Source organism: Aulonocara stuartgranti (genome assembly GCF_965226115.1).
Source record: "Aulonocara stuartgranti genome assembly, chromosome: 22".
Taxonomy (NCBI): domain Eukaryota; kingdom Metazoa; phylum Chordata; class Actinopteri; order Cichliformes; family Cichlidae; genus Aulonocara; species Aulonocara stuartgranti.
The window spans coordinates 25,001,807-25,018,771 of NC_138957.1; the positions used below are offsets into that span (position 1 = coordinate 25,001,807).

A 16,965-nucleotide genomic window follows, 5' to 3' on the forward strand; every position below is an offset into this window, starting at 1 on the left:
GATTCATCAGCACATTTGAAGACAGATAATGTAGCACAAAACTGATGAGAATAAATGGCTTTGCACTTGGATCTATTTTGGGAATTAACACAATGAGTAAAACAAGATGAACATCATGCGCTGAGAGTGCTGTGATGAAGCTTTGATAGGCCTCTTTCTGCATTTGTACACTGTGAGTTGTGAGTATATTTTTTTCTGTCGGGTCTGCTGGCCCTTTTGCGTTCTTCGTTTTCCAAACAATGTTGATTTTGAACATTTTTGGCTTAGCACGCTCGCATGGAAAATACCTACTGTTTAAACTCGCACACTATCTTCCTGCACGGCACTTAAATCCTTATTACGCAGAGGTTTTCTTGGCATCGTCTTTTCTGTATCTTAATGGACGTCACCGTGCTGTCCCCGGCAAGTAGAGCTGTAGCTGGTTCACATACGGACGTTGTCACCTTCCTTTTTACAGTTTATATCATGTATTAGGCCACAGGAAGCCTGATGTATGAGCTTCATTGAAGTGTTTTCACCTTGCATGTCAGTATAACCTTCACCCTTCTGTAACGTTTTGCTCACCACTGCTCATGGCAGCACACATAAAGCTGCCACAGCTTTACACCACCTGACCTTAAACGTACTTTCAGAAACACAAAACCACATTAAAATGCAGCTACATACGCTTGCACATTGAGACACACACACACACAAAATCCACCCTTGCTCGAGGCCTCTTTTCCCAGTTTCATTTATAACAATGCTGATCTTTTCTCAGAATAACATTAATCATAAAACAAGTCGGTTGGCATGACTTGTATATACATTTCACATTTGGATTAGGGCTCCAGTGAGTGCATCCAATTAACTCTTTTGGGTCTATTGCCCTTCCCTTGTTGGGTGTGCTGTGCGTCATTTTTACTCATGCACGTCTGGTTTCATATTTCCTCCCCATTAAGCCTGCTATGCTCTCCTCTATGTTGTGATAGAAGCTAATGACTCACTGGAAATCTGCCTGGTGTTTATCAAATGTCTCAATGCAGGGCTAGTGGTCTGGAGTCAGTCTGGCCTTTTTACATTATCACGAAGTATTAGATAAGCAGCCAAAACCAAGTGATGACACCGTCGTATATAAAGAAGTAATAATAAAGTGAAGTACCCTGCAATGATATCTTGACTATATCACTCTGCTCGTTGCACTGTGGAAAATTATACTCTCAGAGGGGGAATGTGTCGAATTACCTCGGGCTGTCATCCGTTGGTGAACTGATAAGAATGTATTAAGTAATTGCATGTGTTGGAGTTGTAGTGAAATTGCACACATAATGCTTATAAATCTCTGCACACAATTTCAGGAGATGGCGTTTCAGCAAGTAACTCGTTCAGAGTGTTTACTTACCTTACCGTCTTCTCAGATTTTTGTTCCAGAGATTATTAGGCCGCTTGGCTAACACTGACTAGAGACCTGTTGGTGACCTTCTGGCCAGCTGCTTGGGAAAAGTGAGAGTTTCCTGTCCAGTTGTCAGGGGTTGTGACCCACTGGTAACCACTGATCCCAGACTGGTTGACAAGCAGTTGCTGGCTGTAGCTGGACTAAGCACATTAATGTCTTTTCTGTGGTTTTGTGTTGGTTTTCCATTCAGTTGTAGTGAAGCTGCCAAAATCTATGATTGTACTGCAGAATATACTGAAAGATATACTGACATATTTTAAGTGTTCTTAAAATTTCATGTCTGTTTCACCATACCTTTGGATTTGGCTAAAAAAAATAAAGATTTATCAGAAAAACATTCACATTATTTTATGCACTATGTGACTTTGTGGAGATTGGGGGGAAATGTTCTTTTGGTTTGTTTTTTCATCACAGTTCAGCCCTGTTCTTTAACCTCCTAAGACCCGAACTCTTCCACGGCATGCATTTTTTATTTCTCTTTGATATTTAGGCTGATTGGGACCTGATGAATGTAAACCTGATTTTTGTTTTTAAGAAAAATGAGAGCCACATATGAGGATATTCGTTTAAAATTTTGATAGAACAGTAGCAGTATAATGTCCTCATAAGAGGATATCAGGCCCCTGTAGAGCAAAATGGAGTATTTTGGTCTAAATAACCCAAAATGTGATGTCCAAATATGTGGACGCCAGGTCCTAGGAGGTTAAAAATAATGGAAACAGTTTTTGGGATCTTTCCGATAATCCATGACAGAAACACTTCTTACAACAACATGTGCACATCAACTATTTTCACTTTCACTTTATGCTGAACAGAATGCCCCACAGAAGCTGATTAGTCATGCTGCATTGTTTACACGAACGATGTCAGATGAATGATTGCGTGTCATCCAGTAGAACCGTAGCCAAAAGCAAAGGGATTTTTCCAGGAATACTGTACCATGTCCTGCTTCCCTCTTCTCCCCTTTCCCGCCTTCATTTAAGGCTCCCCCGCGCTCCTGGCACAGTGCTAGTCTTCCTTTGAATTCCATGCATCTGGTCATTTTTGGGAAACGCCCACGGCAGAGCTGTCGAGTGAACCACAGGAAATAAAGCCTCTTGGTTTCCTCAGCAGCTTGAAGAAGGCCAGTAGTGACCCTCGGGGTGGGGTCAGGCAGTAGAGTGGGAAGGTTCTGGACTTTCTAGGAATTGTTTTTCAATGGAAACGTAATGTTTTTCTGTTTCTCTTCAGAAGAATCCATGGATTCTAATAGAATTAAACTATGTTGCATAAAAGCTTTCTTTGATATTTGTTCAGACTTGCTAAGTAGGAATTTGACTGATTCAGTTAAATGAAGGATAAAAATAACACTAAAACCTTCGAGCTGTGTCCCTAAGCCACAGTGTGATCATGCAATGGTTTTCTTTTACTAGACTAAATCCTTTGAACAGGGTTGTAACTACTGAACACCTTCAGGGGCATGATACACCCTCAGCTGTCTTCCTCTTCCTCTATTTTCGCCGTGTGAATGACTCACTTATGCTCTCAATTTAGAACGTTAATCAACAAGAATCAAAAGAAGGCCTAAAGAAAAAGAATAGCAGCAGATGGCTACTGCCTTGTTTTTTAAAAATGCTTACAGACCTGGCTGCAGAAGTTTGTTGCTTTTTTTCAGTGTAGGCTTTCAAGTGTCTGTCCAAGTAGAGAGCCAATTTTGATTTCATTGTGTTGAACAGCTTGTAAATCAGAGTTTTCCATCACTGTGAAGAACACTCAGTGCCACCTTGCTGCGTGGCCTACTCAAGGGTCTAATAGTTTACAAAGGAGGTTACAAAAATAGGAATGTTGGTGGAAATTTATGTATTTCCTCTCTGTTGTCCTCATGTTCTCATTTTGAATAAAAAAACCTTTTTCTTACAGCAGTATTATTGATAGAGGAACAGAGACAAACACGCTTGCTCTTTTTTCCCCCTCTTCATGAAATATTTGGCTGCATATCACTTCTCTGTGACGCCAGTCTCACTGATTCAGACCAGAACACTTCCATCACCATCAAGGCAAAACGCTCTTAGAGTCTTCAAGGTCTGCTTCAATGGAATGAGACACAGTGCTGACATTTATTTACATGCAGGATGTAGTACAGCTCTCCAGTTACTTAATGTTAAATTGCCTTCATAAACTAACCTCTGCCAGTTCATGGGTAAAGGCTGAAAGTTCATGTCAGCCAGTTCTCAAGAGTTTCTAGTGTTGTCTGTAGGGCCACAGGTCAACTTCTTTAGTTTCAAGAGTCAAGTCTCAGTTCCCAGCTTTTAATTCTTAATGGTTGAACCAATTAATATTGATGATTTAGCTGACCAGTGTCTGTGTAACGGTACTCTCCTGTGTTTCCATTCCCTCTTGACTAATTTCAGTAAATTTTAGAAAACGAGAAACCCTTTTTTGTCATAATAATACTAAATATTACATAATATGAGCAAAAATATCGTTCTCGCTTACTAAAAGTATTAAGTACAAATGCTAGCAGGCATTTTTATTACAGTTTAATCATAATAGTTAGTTTTTTTTAATGGAACAAAATATTTTTTTTATGCTTATATTTGACATTCCTCTCAGCCCAATGTGACATTAAATAGCATGGATGTTGTTCTTTATGTATTATGTTCTACCGACAATATTTCGTTTATCATCATATATGACACAAAAAAATAATAAAATATTATTGACCAATAATGGCTGATTGACAGTCACATTAAATTCGTTATAGATGATTAACCATCTATGTAATTTTTCAAATAAAATGACAAAGGTCCCACCGATGGCCTGATCAGAACACTGAGTCTGATTCACGTAGGATTTTCTTTTAAAGCTATATTTGACAATTTTAGAGAATATGATTTTCAATATATATCAGGTTTCTTTTCCAAAGGCACATTTGTTTCTTTTGTTGTTTTGTGTATGTCTGCCTATGCTTGTTTGTGGCATTCCAAACACAATGCTAACAGGGAACGTCCACAGTGCCCTCTGGTGGACAAACTATGTTACATCAAGACTCGTAACATGGTTGAATGGTGTCTCTCGTCTCATCTTTCTTTTTTAAAATTTTCATTTATCGGTCCTTTTAAATATCGAAACTGATAGATTAAATGTAGCTTAAATCAGTCTCGTGATAAACTAATCAGACTCTACTAATCATCCCTGCTTTTCTGGAGAAAATGTGGATGCCATGTGTGATAAACACACTAAATAAACAGTTTGTAACATATCTGGATAAAATGTAGGACCAAAAAGACATCGTCAGTAAATTCAAATGAGGCTTTTAGAGTGAAAATACAAAAACGATGCTCCTTATGTATGAAATGCAAACAGTGCCACACTCCTGTATGAAAACACATGAATATTTTTCGTGCTGCTTCCTCTTATTTTCCCTTGTATCCTCTCTTTAGCCACTTTCTTCGTTGGCCGATTTCCTGTCTTCCTCTGTGTTCTGTACAGTAGATCTTTCCACAGTTGCTCAGAGTTTGTGCCCAGTTGAACCAAAGACTGTTAATCTGGTAATCCACAATCAATATCAGCCTCAACTCTTTTCCTTCAGATAAAAGTGACCTATCTGATAATTGTATTTGCTTCACCATGTCTGAAAAAGGTGCCCTTTCTCTCTGTGCTTTCCTTTGGTCCATGAGATTCTTCTGCTGGTATAGATTTAGTCTGGAGAAAGGGGGGGAAAAGTGACATTTACACCATATTATTTAAATATGATCTGCAAAGTGTTATCAATAATTCAATTTCCTGTGTCTGATTTACGCAAACACAGATTCCATTGTAACTTACAATATGTGACATACAGATGTGGCTGAATTAATTTTTATTATATACTGCGTTGTGAATTCTTTTTTTGGTTTTGTTTTACAGCTGAAATCACTTATCTTGAGTGTGTTACTGCACTAGACATTTGTAATTAGGCTATTATTTTTTGAGAAGGAGACATCAGCCTCGTGGGTTTTTGTGTAACGCTCTGAAGTGGAACAGATGAAATGCAAAACTAAACTCATCAAAGTCAGGGGTCTATTTTCAGATGTGGAAATTGCCCAAATGTAATTGTTTTCAGTCCAGTAATTTCATGTTGTACTTTTTGGCTGCAGTTTTCTTCAGTTCTCATGGCAGGTAATTTAAACGAAACCCAAGCTGATTTGATAATTGAGTGAAAAATGAGGCTCCTGAACTTGTGGCCTCAGCGTCATCGAGATACTCTCGAGAACTTTCAGTCTGTTGCTGTTCATTCTTGTGGACGTGTGTGTGACGAAAAAGACGTAGGACTTCATAAGCACTGTGTTTAATCTTGTTTGCAGATGTGATTGGAGCTGCGGTTGCTTGTGATCAGGCAAACGCTCTCCGAATTGACCGAATGCTCTTTTTGTGATGTTTTTGGTCACGGTCAATCAAAAGAGATTTAATGCTGCACAGGAAGCGGGTTTCACTGGAGTCTTTCACTTGGCACGATAATTACTCATTGTGTAGTCAGAGGGTGCGAGATGACATACAAGTGTTTCAGGATGGTGTGTAATCAATGTTAAAACGAAAAAACTAAATCATATGTTGAATCTTGAATATCATCAACTCATTAAAAAAAAAGTTGAGATAAATCGGCAAAAGAAGAGCGACAAAAGAGCAAAAATACCAAAGACAAGATGATCCATCTGACCTGCAATCACGACACTGTTAAAAAGTCAACATTCACAGTGTTTAAATAGTGCCTGAGTGTGCATGAATTTGGCATCTGTGAAGGCACCATTAAAGCTGAATGAAGTATATAGTTTCAGGAGCAACATATCTTCCAATGCAACATTTTTTTTCAGGGAAAATGCTCATTTCAGCAAGCCCACACTCTACATGTACTACAGCAGGATGGATCTGAGATAAACAAGCATGTATGTAAACAGGACTTCAAGTAATCCAGAAACAGTTTGTAAATTATACAACAAACACGTGGGACTCAGGGGAGCATATTTAGCAGGATTGGGGGAATATTTTACACTCAAAACTGCCTTCAGTCCCTAAAAACTAATGATTTGTTAAAAAGAGATTATGAAGTTACATTGCTTTGTCCCAGGATTATCTTAAGTGCTGTGAAATTCCAAATAAGACCTATAATTAAAGAAAGTAAAATATATATATAAAAACACATATTTTTAAATTGGTTTCTAAAACTTGTCTTTTATTTTTGTTTTTATTTGCATTTTCTACAACAGAAATTACCTAGTCTATAGTTAACAAATAGCTCAGATATACTTTTAGATTCTGAACAGATACACGTGTGGAGTCATTTATTGAACATAACTGGTTTTTGAATTTAATCGGCTAAGATTGGGAAGCGAAAGCATCTGTGTGAAGACACAGTATTCCAGGCGGTAGCTCCTTGTGTAGCCAGTAGGGGGAATCGACTGCTCGCGCTGGCGCCATCCCCGCTCGTCTCCACTCCTATTCCCTGCGTTCTCCCAGGTTGTGGAAACGCTGCAGCCCGCTGGTCTGTGTCTGGATCGCTCTCTTGCACAGATCTGCTCAAGACCCTCCCACCAGCTGGGCTGGAGAAGGAGGAGGGCAGTTTGCTCCGCTCGCAACCTCGGACGAGCCCCCTTTACCACCCTGTCAGTGTGGAGTAGAAGGAGAGCGAGAGAGAGACAGGGAGAGAGAGAGGCTGAGAGACTGTGTAATAGAGAAAGCGCACGCGAGAGAGAGAGAGCAGCTGTGTGACAGAGAGAAAGAGAATGAGGCAGGGTGCTTAGAGGAGTGAGAGAGCCAAGGAAGAAATAAGGAACACATTTTACAAGAGCAGAAAGAGGGAGGATCGCAGACGAGGGACTCCTTCTCCACTGGGCACCCGGGACACTGTCACTGTGGGGGCTTTTTTCACTCATCTACTAGCTGGAACTCAGTGGATTGAATAACCAACCGGTGGATTTAAAAAAAAAATATATATATGCTTGTGTCACATCATTTAGAAACTGGGATCTTTGCTCTGTTATCTGTCCTCCCGCTGGCTCAACCGTTACGGACTGAAATTGCTTTGCGTGTCTGTGTTCAGCTCTCGTGTTGTGACTCTGCTCCTTGCACAAAGTGCATCTGACGGCGCTGAGGATATCTCCCCTCTGTCAAACAGGACAGCACGCAGCCATCGTCGGATCAGACAGAGGCAAGAGAGAAAGTGTGTGTGTGTGCGCGTATATGTAAGAGAGGGAAAGAGAGAGCGAGAGGGGCAGCTAGAGAGAGAGTCAGATTCACAGTGTTTGGGAGAGAGAGATAGACAGATTAAAGCCCAGGCAAAAGACTGGAGTGAAACAGCTTAAATAGAGAAGTGAACGTATACGTCCTTTCCCGTTTTCCTTACCATTCCTTTCCTCCTCCTCTCCTCCTCCTCCTCTTCTCCCATTTTCCAACATTTATTGGACTGCCAGAGCTACTGCCACCTGCACCTCCTCGCGTCTTCTCTTTCCTCTTCTTCCTCTACCTCACCCTTGTTAGGCGTTAATATCCTACAGCAGCCTCTGTAAAACGCGCCTGTCTTGCTTCTAGCACTTGTGGAAATATTTGCATTGATCCAAGAGTGTGAGACTGAGTGAGCATCTGCCTCGGTACTGATTCCCTGGACCGGTAAGACACAGTTCGTCAGGAGCTTCCTCATCAGAGGCAGCCCTTCTCCCAGCCACTGTCCGATACGCAAACCCTGCTTTCTCCCTGGAGGGATCAGCGAGTGACACAGCGGTGCGGATAGCAAAGACAGGAATTGCACAGTCCCTTCATTGCCTCTATCCCATTGCTAGCTACTTGGCAGCTCCCGCCCCCGTGTCACCATTCCCTGCCTCAGTGCTAAGGATTCCAGCTACATGGGCAAGCGATTGGAGCAGCAGCCAATGTACCCTCAGTACACCTACTACTACCCCCACTATCTCCAGACCAAGGTATGCTGCTCTTCTGCTCTTCTTTCATTTCTCATTTACTCCTACACTCTTGTCCTGTATCCCTCCCACTCTTCCTCATCCCCCCCCCCCAAATCTCTGAGTGGAGATGGGATTTGGTGGATAGTTGGCCTTGGCTGCGATGGTTGTGATGTCAAGAACCTCATTGGAGTTCGGATGTTTATGCCGCTCCGTGTGTGTGTGTGTCTGTATGTATGTGTGCATATATGTCACAGAGTGAATGATCAAGGATCAGGGATCAAGGCTTTGGTCTACTCTTCTGCCTAGCAGAGCGTAACCAGGAGCTGTCCAGTAACCTCCATCTATACTTAATCTGCCTACTGCTGAGCTCCTAAAGAGATGCTCTGAAGCGTAACATGTTAAATAATATGTTTAGCAGATTCAGGGGAATTTTATGAAGCGGAATCTCTTATTGTGCCACTATAGATTAAGCAAATGAAAGATTCTAAACATTTATTAATTAATGTAGCTCACTTTAAATTCTCTAAACAGCATAAATGTCCAGATTTCTGCAAAGATGAGAAAAATGGGTTATGAACCCTTTTATTCTGTGGCAGTGGTACGGCTGTGACACAGAGCAGGCATGAGGACGGCCGCCTGTGTTTGTTCCAGTTATAGTATGCATCAGTGCCTCTGGGATGGACGCCCAGGCTTGGGCCCTGATGGCTGCCAGGACACTGGCTGGGCACACTACCCAGACATCATCAAGGGATTAAAATGGAAGCCTTTTGGGGATTACTCTATTTGTTTTTATACCATATGTGTAACACTAATTTTTGTCCATTATTGTGACAGTGTGATGCACATCGGTGAAAGAGCTGCAAGTGTACAGTTGAACTTTCAATAGAATTACTTTGCATTTCATTTGGTTATTAAACCGTGAATTTATCTGATATGATTATTATAAAGAAAACACAGAAATTTTGTTATTTTTAACTATTTATTTTTTATGTGGCAATCGAATATGATTGATATGATGGACTTTTTTAAACTGCCAACCCAAATGTGTCCCCCGAGAGTACTTGACGTTGCCAGTGGCATATTTAATATTTTCTTCAGCCTTGATTACTGACTTTTAAATGTTATCAAAATATGGATTACTGCTTCACAGTTGCACTACAGAGCGCAATGGCAGTTTAAATATTTGGGCAATGACACCTCTTTATAATTGTGGGCGTGTGCACCGCCACAGTGGATTTTAAATCGATTCAAGGTGTTCGCCAATAGAACTGAATCAGCTGTATATAGAAATATTTTGATAATGGATTGCATTTATATAGCGCTTTTCTGGGCCCTCAAAGCACTGTACAATTCCACTATTCATTCACTCTCACATTCACACACTGGTGGAGGCAAGCTACAGTTGTAGCCACAGCTGCCCTGGGGCAGACTGACAGAAGCGAGGCTGCCATATCGCGCCATCGGCCCCTCTGGCCATCACCAGCAGGCAGTAGGTGTAGTGTCTTGCCCATGGACACAATGACCGAGACTGTCCGAGCCGGGGCTCGAACCGGCAACCTTCCGGTTACAAGACGAACTGCCAACTCTTTGAGCCACTCTCTAAGTGCTGGGCTTAGTTCAAGAGACACAGTTTGGTGGGTCTACAAACTGATCGTTGTACTCCAGAACAAAAGAGTCACATTAGACTTTGCCAAAAAAATGTCTAAAAGATGCTGCAGAGATCTGAAAGAAAATTTGTTTGGACAGATGAAGCCAAGATGAATTTGTACCAGAATAATGGGAAGAGAAAATTGTGGAGAAAAGAAAGAAACGGCTCATGATCGGAAACATATCACATCATCTGTCAAATGGATTGAAAGCAGTATTATAGTATGGACATGCATGGCTGCCAGTGGAACCGGGCCACTAGTGTTTATTGATGATGTGACAGCTGATAGAAGAAGCTGGATGGATTCTGGATGGATCCATCTCTGTTCAGATTCAGTCAGATGCTGCAAAACTGATCGGACAGTGCTTGACATTGCAAGTGGATAAACACCCAAAGCCCAGAGTTTCTCAAGGCAGAGAAATGGGATATTCTTCTTCTTGTCCAAGTCAGTCATCTGATCTCAACACAAAAGAGCACGCTTTTCAGTTATTAAATACAAAACTGAATGCAGAGAGCTCACAAACAAGCAACAGTAAAGGCCTTGCACAGCTTCTCAAGGGAGGAACCACAGCATTTTGTGATGTCCATGGGTTCCTGAATGAAATGCAAAAGATTTGTATCTGAGTATTAAAAATTGTCCTCATATTTAAAATATGATTGTGATCTCAAAAACGGGTAATGCAGTACTTTTGTTAAACCTCTTTACTCAAACAGAAATTCTATATAGTCATTTTTTATATTTGTATATCTCAGTCTTAGTCTGTCTTTTAACAATGATTGTTATCCCTCATTATTTATTTCATAAGATGTTTGTGTAAAATTTAGGTGTAATTTATGCCTGAGTTTTGGATTTCTGGTCAAACAGAAATCTGGTTAGCATGTTTTGTAAAATCACAGTGACCTTTACTTTTAACCCTTGACCTGAAAAATTAAATCTGCTCTCCGTGAGTCCCACTGGATGTTCGAGGTTAATTTAAAGTGTGGAGTAATAATTTAAGTAAATTTAAAGAAACTGCCCCAAGTGAGCTCGTGTCTACAAGAACAGACTGGATGGATCATAGCAGCTGCCAGTGTAAAAGCATAAAAATATATTTTATTTTTGTGGTCTTTTCAAGCGAGAGCTGTTTTTTGGCATTCTTTCAAACGCTCAGCTGGAAGAATCAATGTGCCACTTTCACCCCATTTATTTCCAGGAAATAAAAAGAGAAATAAAATGTGTTTAAGAAATATATGCAAGGGAAAATTATAAAGTTTAAAAAGGCAAAATACCAGTGATGCTTTCATCCTTTTCCGTGCTGAACTGCATTGTGAACCATTGCACCTCCAGCTGGGAGGACCTGACTGCGGCCCCACCTGGCAGTCCACTAGCTTTCCCCCTGATTTATACTTTAATACATTTGTACTGCTGCCATATGGCTTCCCTCTCCCTCACACCACCCTCCCCTACCCCTTCCATCATCCCCCTCTTCCTCCCTCCCCTTTCTCATATCTCAGAGTTGCTCATCTTGGGAGCCTCTCAATCAAAGCATGCCCCTCAATTCCCTGTCCGTTCATCCCTCCCTCCTTCCTACTTTTCTTTTCCCTTCTTTCTGTCTTCCCTACTTCTCCTCCTTTGTTGCAACAGGGCCCCTTTGCTCCATCGCCTGTGTTGCAGTTCACTCCCAAGGTCAGCACAGATCCGATCTTGCCACCGTCAGCGATTGATGCATCCTTGAGCGAGCTGCTAGGGTTCTGTGTCGTGCAAACGAGACCAAAAGTGGAGTGTGCGGAGCAACGGAAGGGCGCATTTCCGCGTATAACTAAGCAGCTGACGTTCATATTCATTTTCACGGTTAGTTAGTGTGGCTAGTGGCCTTTAGGGCACGTATGGCAGAGCCACAGATGGGGTCAATAGGAGAAAGGAAGCCTGGGAGAGAGGCCAGAGCATTCGGCAGTGTGGCCAAGAGGGCTGTGGAGAGCTATCTCACGCTCTCATTAATGATCATTGATAGCTCGATTACAGAGAGGGGAGAGGGGCCTTGGCTGGCAAGTTCACACCACTTGACAAAATCACATGACACTCTCTTTGGCTAAGCATTTGCACGCACATAGAGTGCATACAAATTCCTTGCAAGCTTCTCTTTATGGATACACAGTAGTCTTCCTTCACTCCCTAATCATACAAGTCTGTGTAATCAATAAATAGCCTCAGTCTCCCAAGAGACCATGCAGTTTGGGGGAGGCAGAACTCTGAGAAAAATTGTTACCATTCTTTCTGTCACCTCTGTTATATGACTCATTTGTTGAGTTTATGCATAGAATCTTTATAGGACATCTGTGTTCACTTGCAACTAATAGAAATATTGTGACAAAAGGAACAAACACTAGCATCACAGCACACCAGGATAAAGTGAGGCGCCTCCTAAATTTCGGGTCCCCTTGTCCCCTTTGTATGTGTGTATTATATTTTAATTTAATGGAGTTCTTTGATGCTGTCCAGCATGTGCTAGTCAGCCCAGATTATAATGTGAAAGTCAGAGAATGAGATGAAACAATAACATTTGGCTTTCTATTGATTAGTGCAGTGGGGCGTAGCATGTGCTTCTCTTTAGCTGAATTATTGATTCCTGAAAGAGGACTTGTGTGTCTGTGTGTACATTAGTGTGTGTGTGTGGCTTTTATATGAGGTTATGGCTAGGGGGAGCTGGCAGGATGTAGCTTTGATGAAAGGATCCTTTAAAGGCCCTATTTCTGTCTATTCCCCAGATGATCAGTCCATGGAGTCATTTGCTGAAATTCAGCCTTTATTCAGCCTGTGTCTTTCCATGTGAGCGTGATCCTTAGTGCTGTTCACAGCTTGCTGTGCATTCAACTTTAATGATAGGTAATAGATGTGCATCACAAATGAGAAAATTACAGTAAAATGCCTCGCCCAGGACCCAGCCTGGCCCCTCCCCTCACCCACGAGAACAATTACTGCACACAGATCAATTATTGTTGTTTCATGATGGTGTTTAGGGAAGAATACGATTTTCAACCAAATGTGCGCACTAAGTGCCTGTTAGTTATATCTCAGTCTCACTCAGTGACAGGCATTTTCGGTTCAGTTTCATTATTACGCACGCAACGCACAAAAGGGACTCTCAAATTAGCGATAATTTGCCTTGAATACCAGCAGTAAATTCTGGCTCTGTTGTGACATTTAGTGGACTTTTGCGTTGTTGGACTGACACGGCTGTACCTTTGTGCTGTTACACCATTGACAGTCTAGGTCATTACACGCTTGCTGTCAGTGATCACGCGCTGTCAGACCGTAACAGACACACACGCTCTGAAACATACACTGTGCCGGGCAGGTCACTTTGTTACAGTACAGAATCTGAGAAGCCGAGAGGAGCAGATTGAAGTAGCGGCGGCTAATGTCTCTGGCCTTAAGTAAACACCAGTCGATGGAGCCCTTTGAGAGGATCTGTGCCTGAATCTGCCCCTGCCATGGGCACCATTAATACTCTGTCTAATTCTTTATAAATGGAGGAAGCAGCGGAGGGAAAGGTTGTGTTTGTGTGAAAAAGACACAGTGGAGAAGTAGATACTGTGAGGAGGGAGGGACGGGCTTTCTATAAGCAAGGGGGAAAGGGTTAGGTTACATTATACAGGTTGATCCATTGTGCTACAAAAATAACAGGGAAGCCATTTAAATCCTTCTCTAATGCCTCAATAGAGGAAAAAGAGAAACATGTGGACAACAAGAAGGGAGGCAGGTTTCCATATACTCTGAGAGCAAGCAAAGTCAAAGAGGGTGAAAGGAAACCTGTTTCCAAAATGTGTTATTAAATCAGCAGTCAGTGGCATAAAATTTAGCACGTGGCTTAGTTTCTTTCGTCTTGTCGACGTGACTCCGTGCCGAAAGGTTTATCTTGCAGTTTTATGCCTGGAAAAGTGCATGTTTTAAATTACATTTATTTAAGCCGAGCTGCGTTTTAAGTCTGGGAGATGATATGTTTTTATTTGTACAAAGAAAGGGGTATGATAACTCATTTTGCCGCTTGTAAGTCCTGATATGCACTTCATAATTGACTGTCTGAAACAAAATACCTCCCCTGCCTTGATGCAGATTAACCCGTCATGCATTCTCTTGTAGCTTATTCTGAGCTTTTATCAAGAGTTCTGCCTTGCCTTTCTTTTTATTCTTTTATGTTTTCCCGATTTTTACTTCATGGGGTCGGGGAGTTTGCTTTTTTAGATTATATATAAATTTTTTGGCAGCTTTATAAGATAGGAGCAGTATCACTGGCGGGAAGTGTGAGAGAGAGTCAAGGAGTAACATTCAATAAAGGTCTGACCAGTCAGGAGTCAAATCAGGAACTAAGAATTAATAAACTAACCTCCTTTGCCTTTATCTGCTTATTCTTAAAGCTTTACCCAGCTTTAAATTTCCGCTGTGTCAATTAATGAAGCAGAAAATGCTGTTTTCTCTCTCTCTGTCTCTCCGTCCTTTGTCTGCATACACACACTCAGAAACACTACAGTGGATGTACTCTGAGCACTTCTCATTTGTCAGATGACAGCCAAGCCCTAACTACACACCCTTACATTAACAATGTGTTTGCTTTACTGCTTCTCACGACCCTTTTATTCAGAACACCACACTGAGCCTGGTGCTGAGTTCTGGCTCCTTGCGTGGTGCCATCCGCGTGTCATTAGAGCTGCTTTAACAGGGTGCTCTCTGAAGAATGATCCACATTTTGTTAGTGGAAGGAATGGAGGAACATAAAGAGGAGAGGAAACATGTTTATAGTCTCCAGAGATGGGAAGTGGAACCTGTTCTGTATTAGCTTTGGAGCACCGAGGGGATTAGAAATGTTGGAGCAATGTTACACGAGTGCATTTACTGCATAGCATGGTTTACAAGCACAAATTGGCAGCGGCATCGGTATGTGCATACAAATCAAGTCGGCTAATAAGTTTGACACTTATGAAGTCAGGAGTTACAGACTGATATTGTCTGTAGTACAAAGTGCTTAAACGGTCTAGTGCTCAAAGTAAAGGTTCTAAAACCAGGTCATGTATTGCTTCTTCACAATAGGCTAAAATATAAAATGATGTTCTTGGCATTGGACTTCTTGCCCTGGGGAATCTCCTCCCCTGACCATCTGGAGATAACGGATGACTCTAGTCTGTACTGCAAGATGGAGATACTCCTACCTGCGTGTGGTGAAATGTGGGGCATGGGGGGAGGAAGGTGGTGCAGTGAAAACCTGGGTTTTCTGCTTCCCAAGGTGCTGTTGTGAAAAGAGGCAAACAAACACATAAGCTCTTACTGGTATCATTAGTGCATCAACAAAATGCGAACCACAGGTGGTCAGTGGTACGTGTGCACACGCAACGAGGATTACATTTACAAAGGTTTTTCCTGTTCATCAAAATGATTTGTCTTAGGATTCGGAGCTCTTCCTTATAAGGAACTGAAATGAAACACATTTTTGTTGGAGTGGGCTTTCTGTGTTTTCTACAGAGACAGAGGCATGCAGAGCCAACAAAAAGTGAGACGGAGAGGAGCAGAAAAGATATTCACTTAGTTTTAGAGCCGTATGAAACAAGACACATGATGTGCCACTCAAACCCACCAGTGGGGTTTACAAATATACCTGCTTTTCTCCCTCTTGTTTCTTTACTAGTGATTCCTTCTGTAGCATGCTTTCTGCCTGGAGCTGTCTAGTCTGGCCCAGTGTTTTACTCTCTTGCTTTTCTGGCAAGGGCCTTGCCTGGCATTTTCATGCTCTGTTTTCAGTCGCTCGTTTTGCATCTGAGCATGGTGGGGCACTTTTTTTTTCTCATTTGCTTTTTACTCTTTTCATCTTTGTTTATATATCCCCTCACTTATTCTCAAATCACTCTTTCTTGCTCCCTTTTTTATTTGCCAAGACTCCCCTCATCTTTAAATTCTCTTTCATGTTGTCTTTATAATTACTCTTTTTTCCATCCTTCCCCGCTTTTGTGTGCCTCTTACTTTATTTCCGGAAGCTTCTTTTGTCTGCTCAGCCTGGTGTCCTGCCATCTGTGCAGGATGACATGAATGGCAGACCTCTTTTAATATACACAGAAGAATGAGTGAGGTTTAATAAAAATGACAATACAAGTAATGATAATTGTCCTGTGATCACTGCAAACATAACATAACATATCAGTACATTCCACCCAGAACTAATCTGTTTAGTTTGTTTTTAGTTTTTTGGTCTGGATGTTTTCTACAGTAACCTGACAGCGGTTCTACATAGAACTGGTATTTTTTATGCTAAATGGAAATACTCAGTATATAAATCAACATTTCACAATGGGAACTACATGTTCAGATGAAAGCTGGAGCCACATGTGAGATGTCGCAAACATTTTTATTAAAACAAACTATGCTCAGCATAACATGCAAAGACATGATTTCCCTTCCTGTTTGGAAATACACAACAGCAAAACATCCCTCCATACACGGGAAGAACACGCAAGCTTACCACAGAAAGGCCCCAGCTGACCAGCAGGTTTGAATCCAGAATATTCTTGCTTTAAAAGCTTTCTGTTTGACTGTTGCGAGGGGTTGCCTGCTGTATATCACCGTAGTTTCTCTTCGTAAGGCACAGCAATGGCTAAATGAGGATTACGACGCATCGTTTCGTGGCAGAAGATTTGTGAACTGCGAGCTGCTCGGAGCTGCAGCACAAAGTTTAACACAAACTTTAAACTGCAGTTTATGATGCTGGTTAACTCTTTTCCCCCGTAAAGACGACATTTGACGACCTCCCCGTACCCATAATGATGAGTCTTGACACCTCGGGATATATAACTAAAGGTGTGATTTGATGACTGCTAGAATAGTTTCTGGGGTTTTCTGAGGGCAGTTGCAGAGGCGGAGAACACCCTCACTAACTTCTGATGCAAACCCAGTCATTTTGCTGTAAAAGGAGGCCTGAAATATGACAGAAACCACTTGGTTCAGAAAA

General features: G+C 41.6%; 1 protein-coding gene across 4 annotated transcripts in view; it reads left to right on the forward strand.

Annotated features, from left to right (window-relative positions):
- Positions 1–16,965, forward strand: part of LOC309698512 (RNA-binding motif, single-stranded-interacting protein 3) — a 296,725-nt gene that overhangs the window by 85,064 nt on the left and 194,696 nt on the right. For 2 of the 4 annotated variants that reach the window (XM_082521019.1, XM_082521021.1), the window contains exon 1: positions 6,875–8,367. The exons of the other annotated variants lie outside the window; for them this stretch is intronic. In XM_082521019.1, coding sequence (XP_082377145.1) covers positions 8,293–8,367 — 75 coding nt within the window. In that variant the 5' untranslated portion in view covers positions 6,875–8,292. Of the gene's footprint in view, positions 1–6,874; positions 8,368–16,965 lie in introns of those variants that run through there. 4 annotated transcript variants of the gene reach the window in all.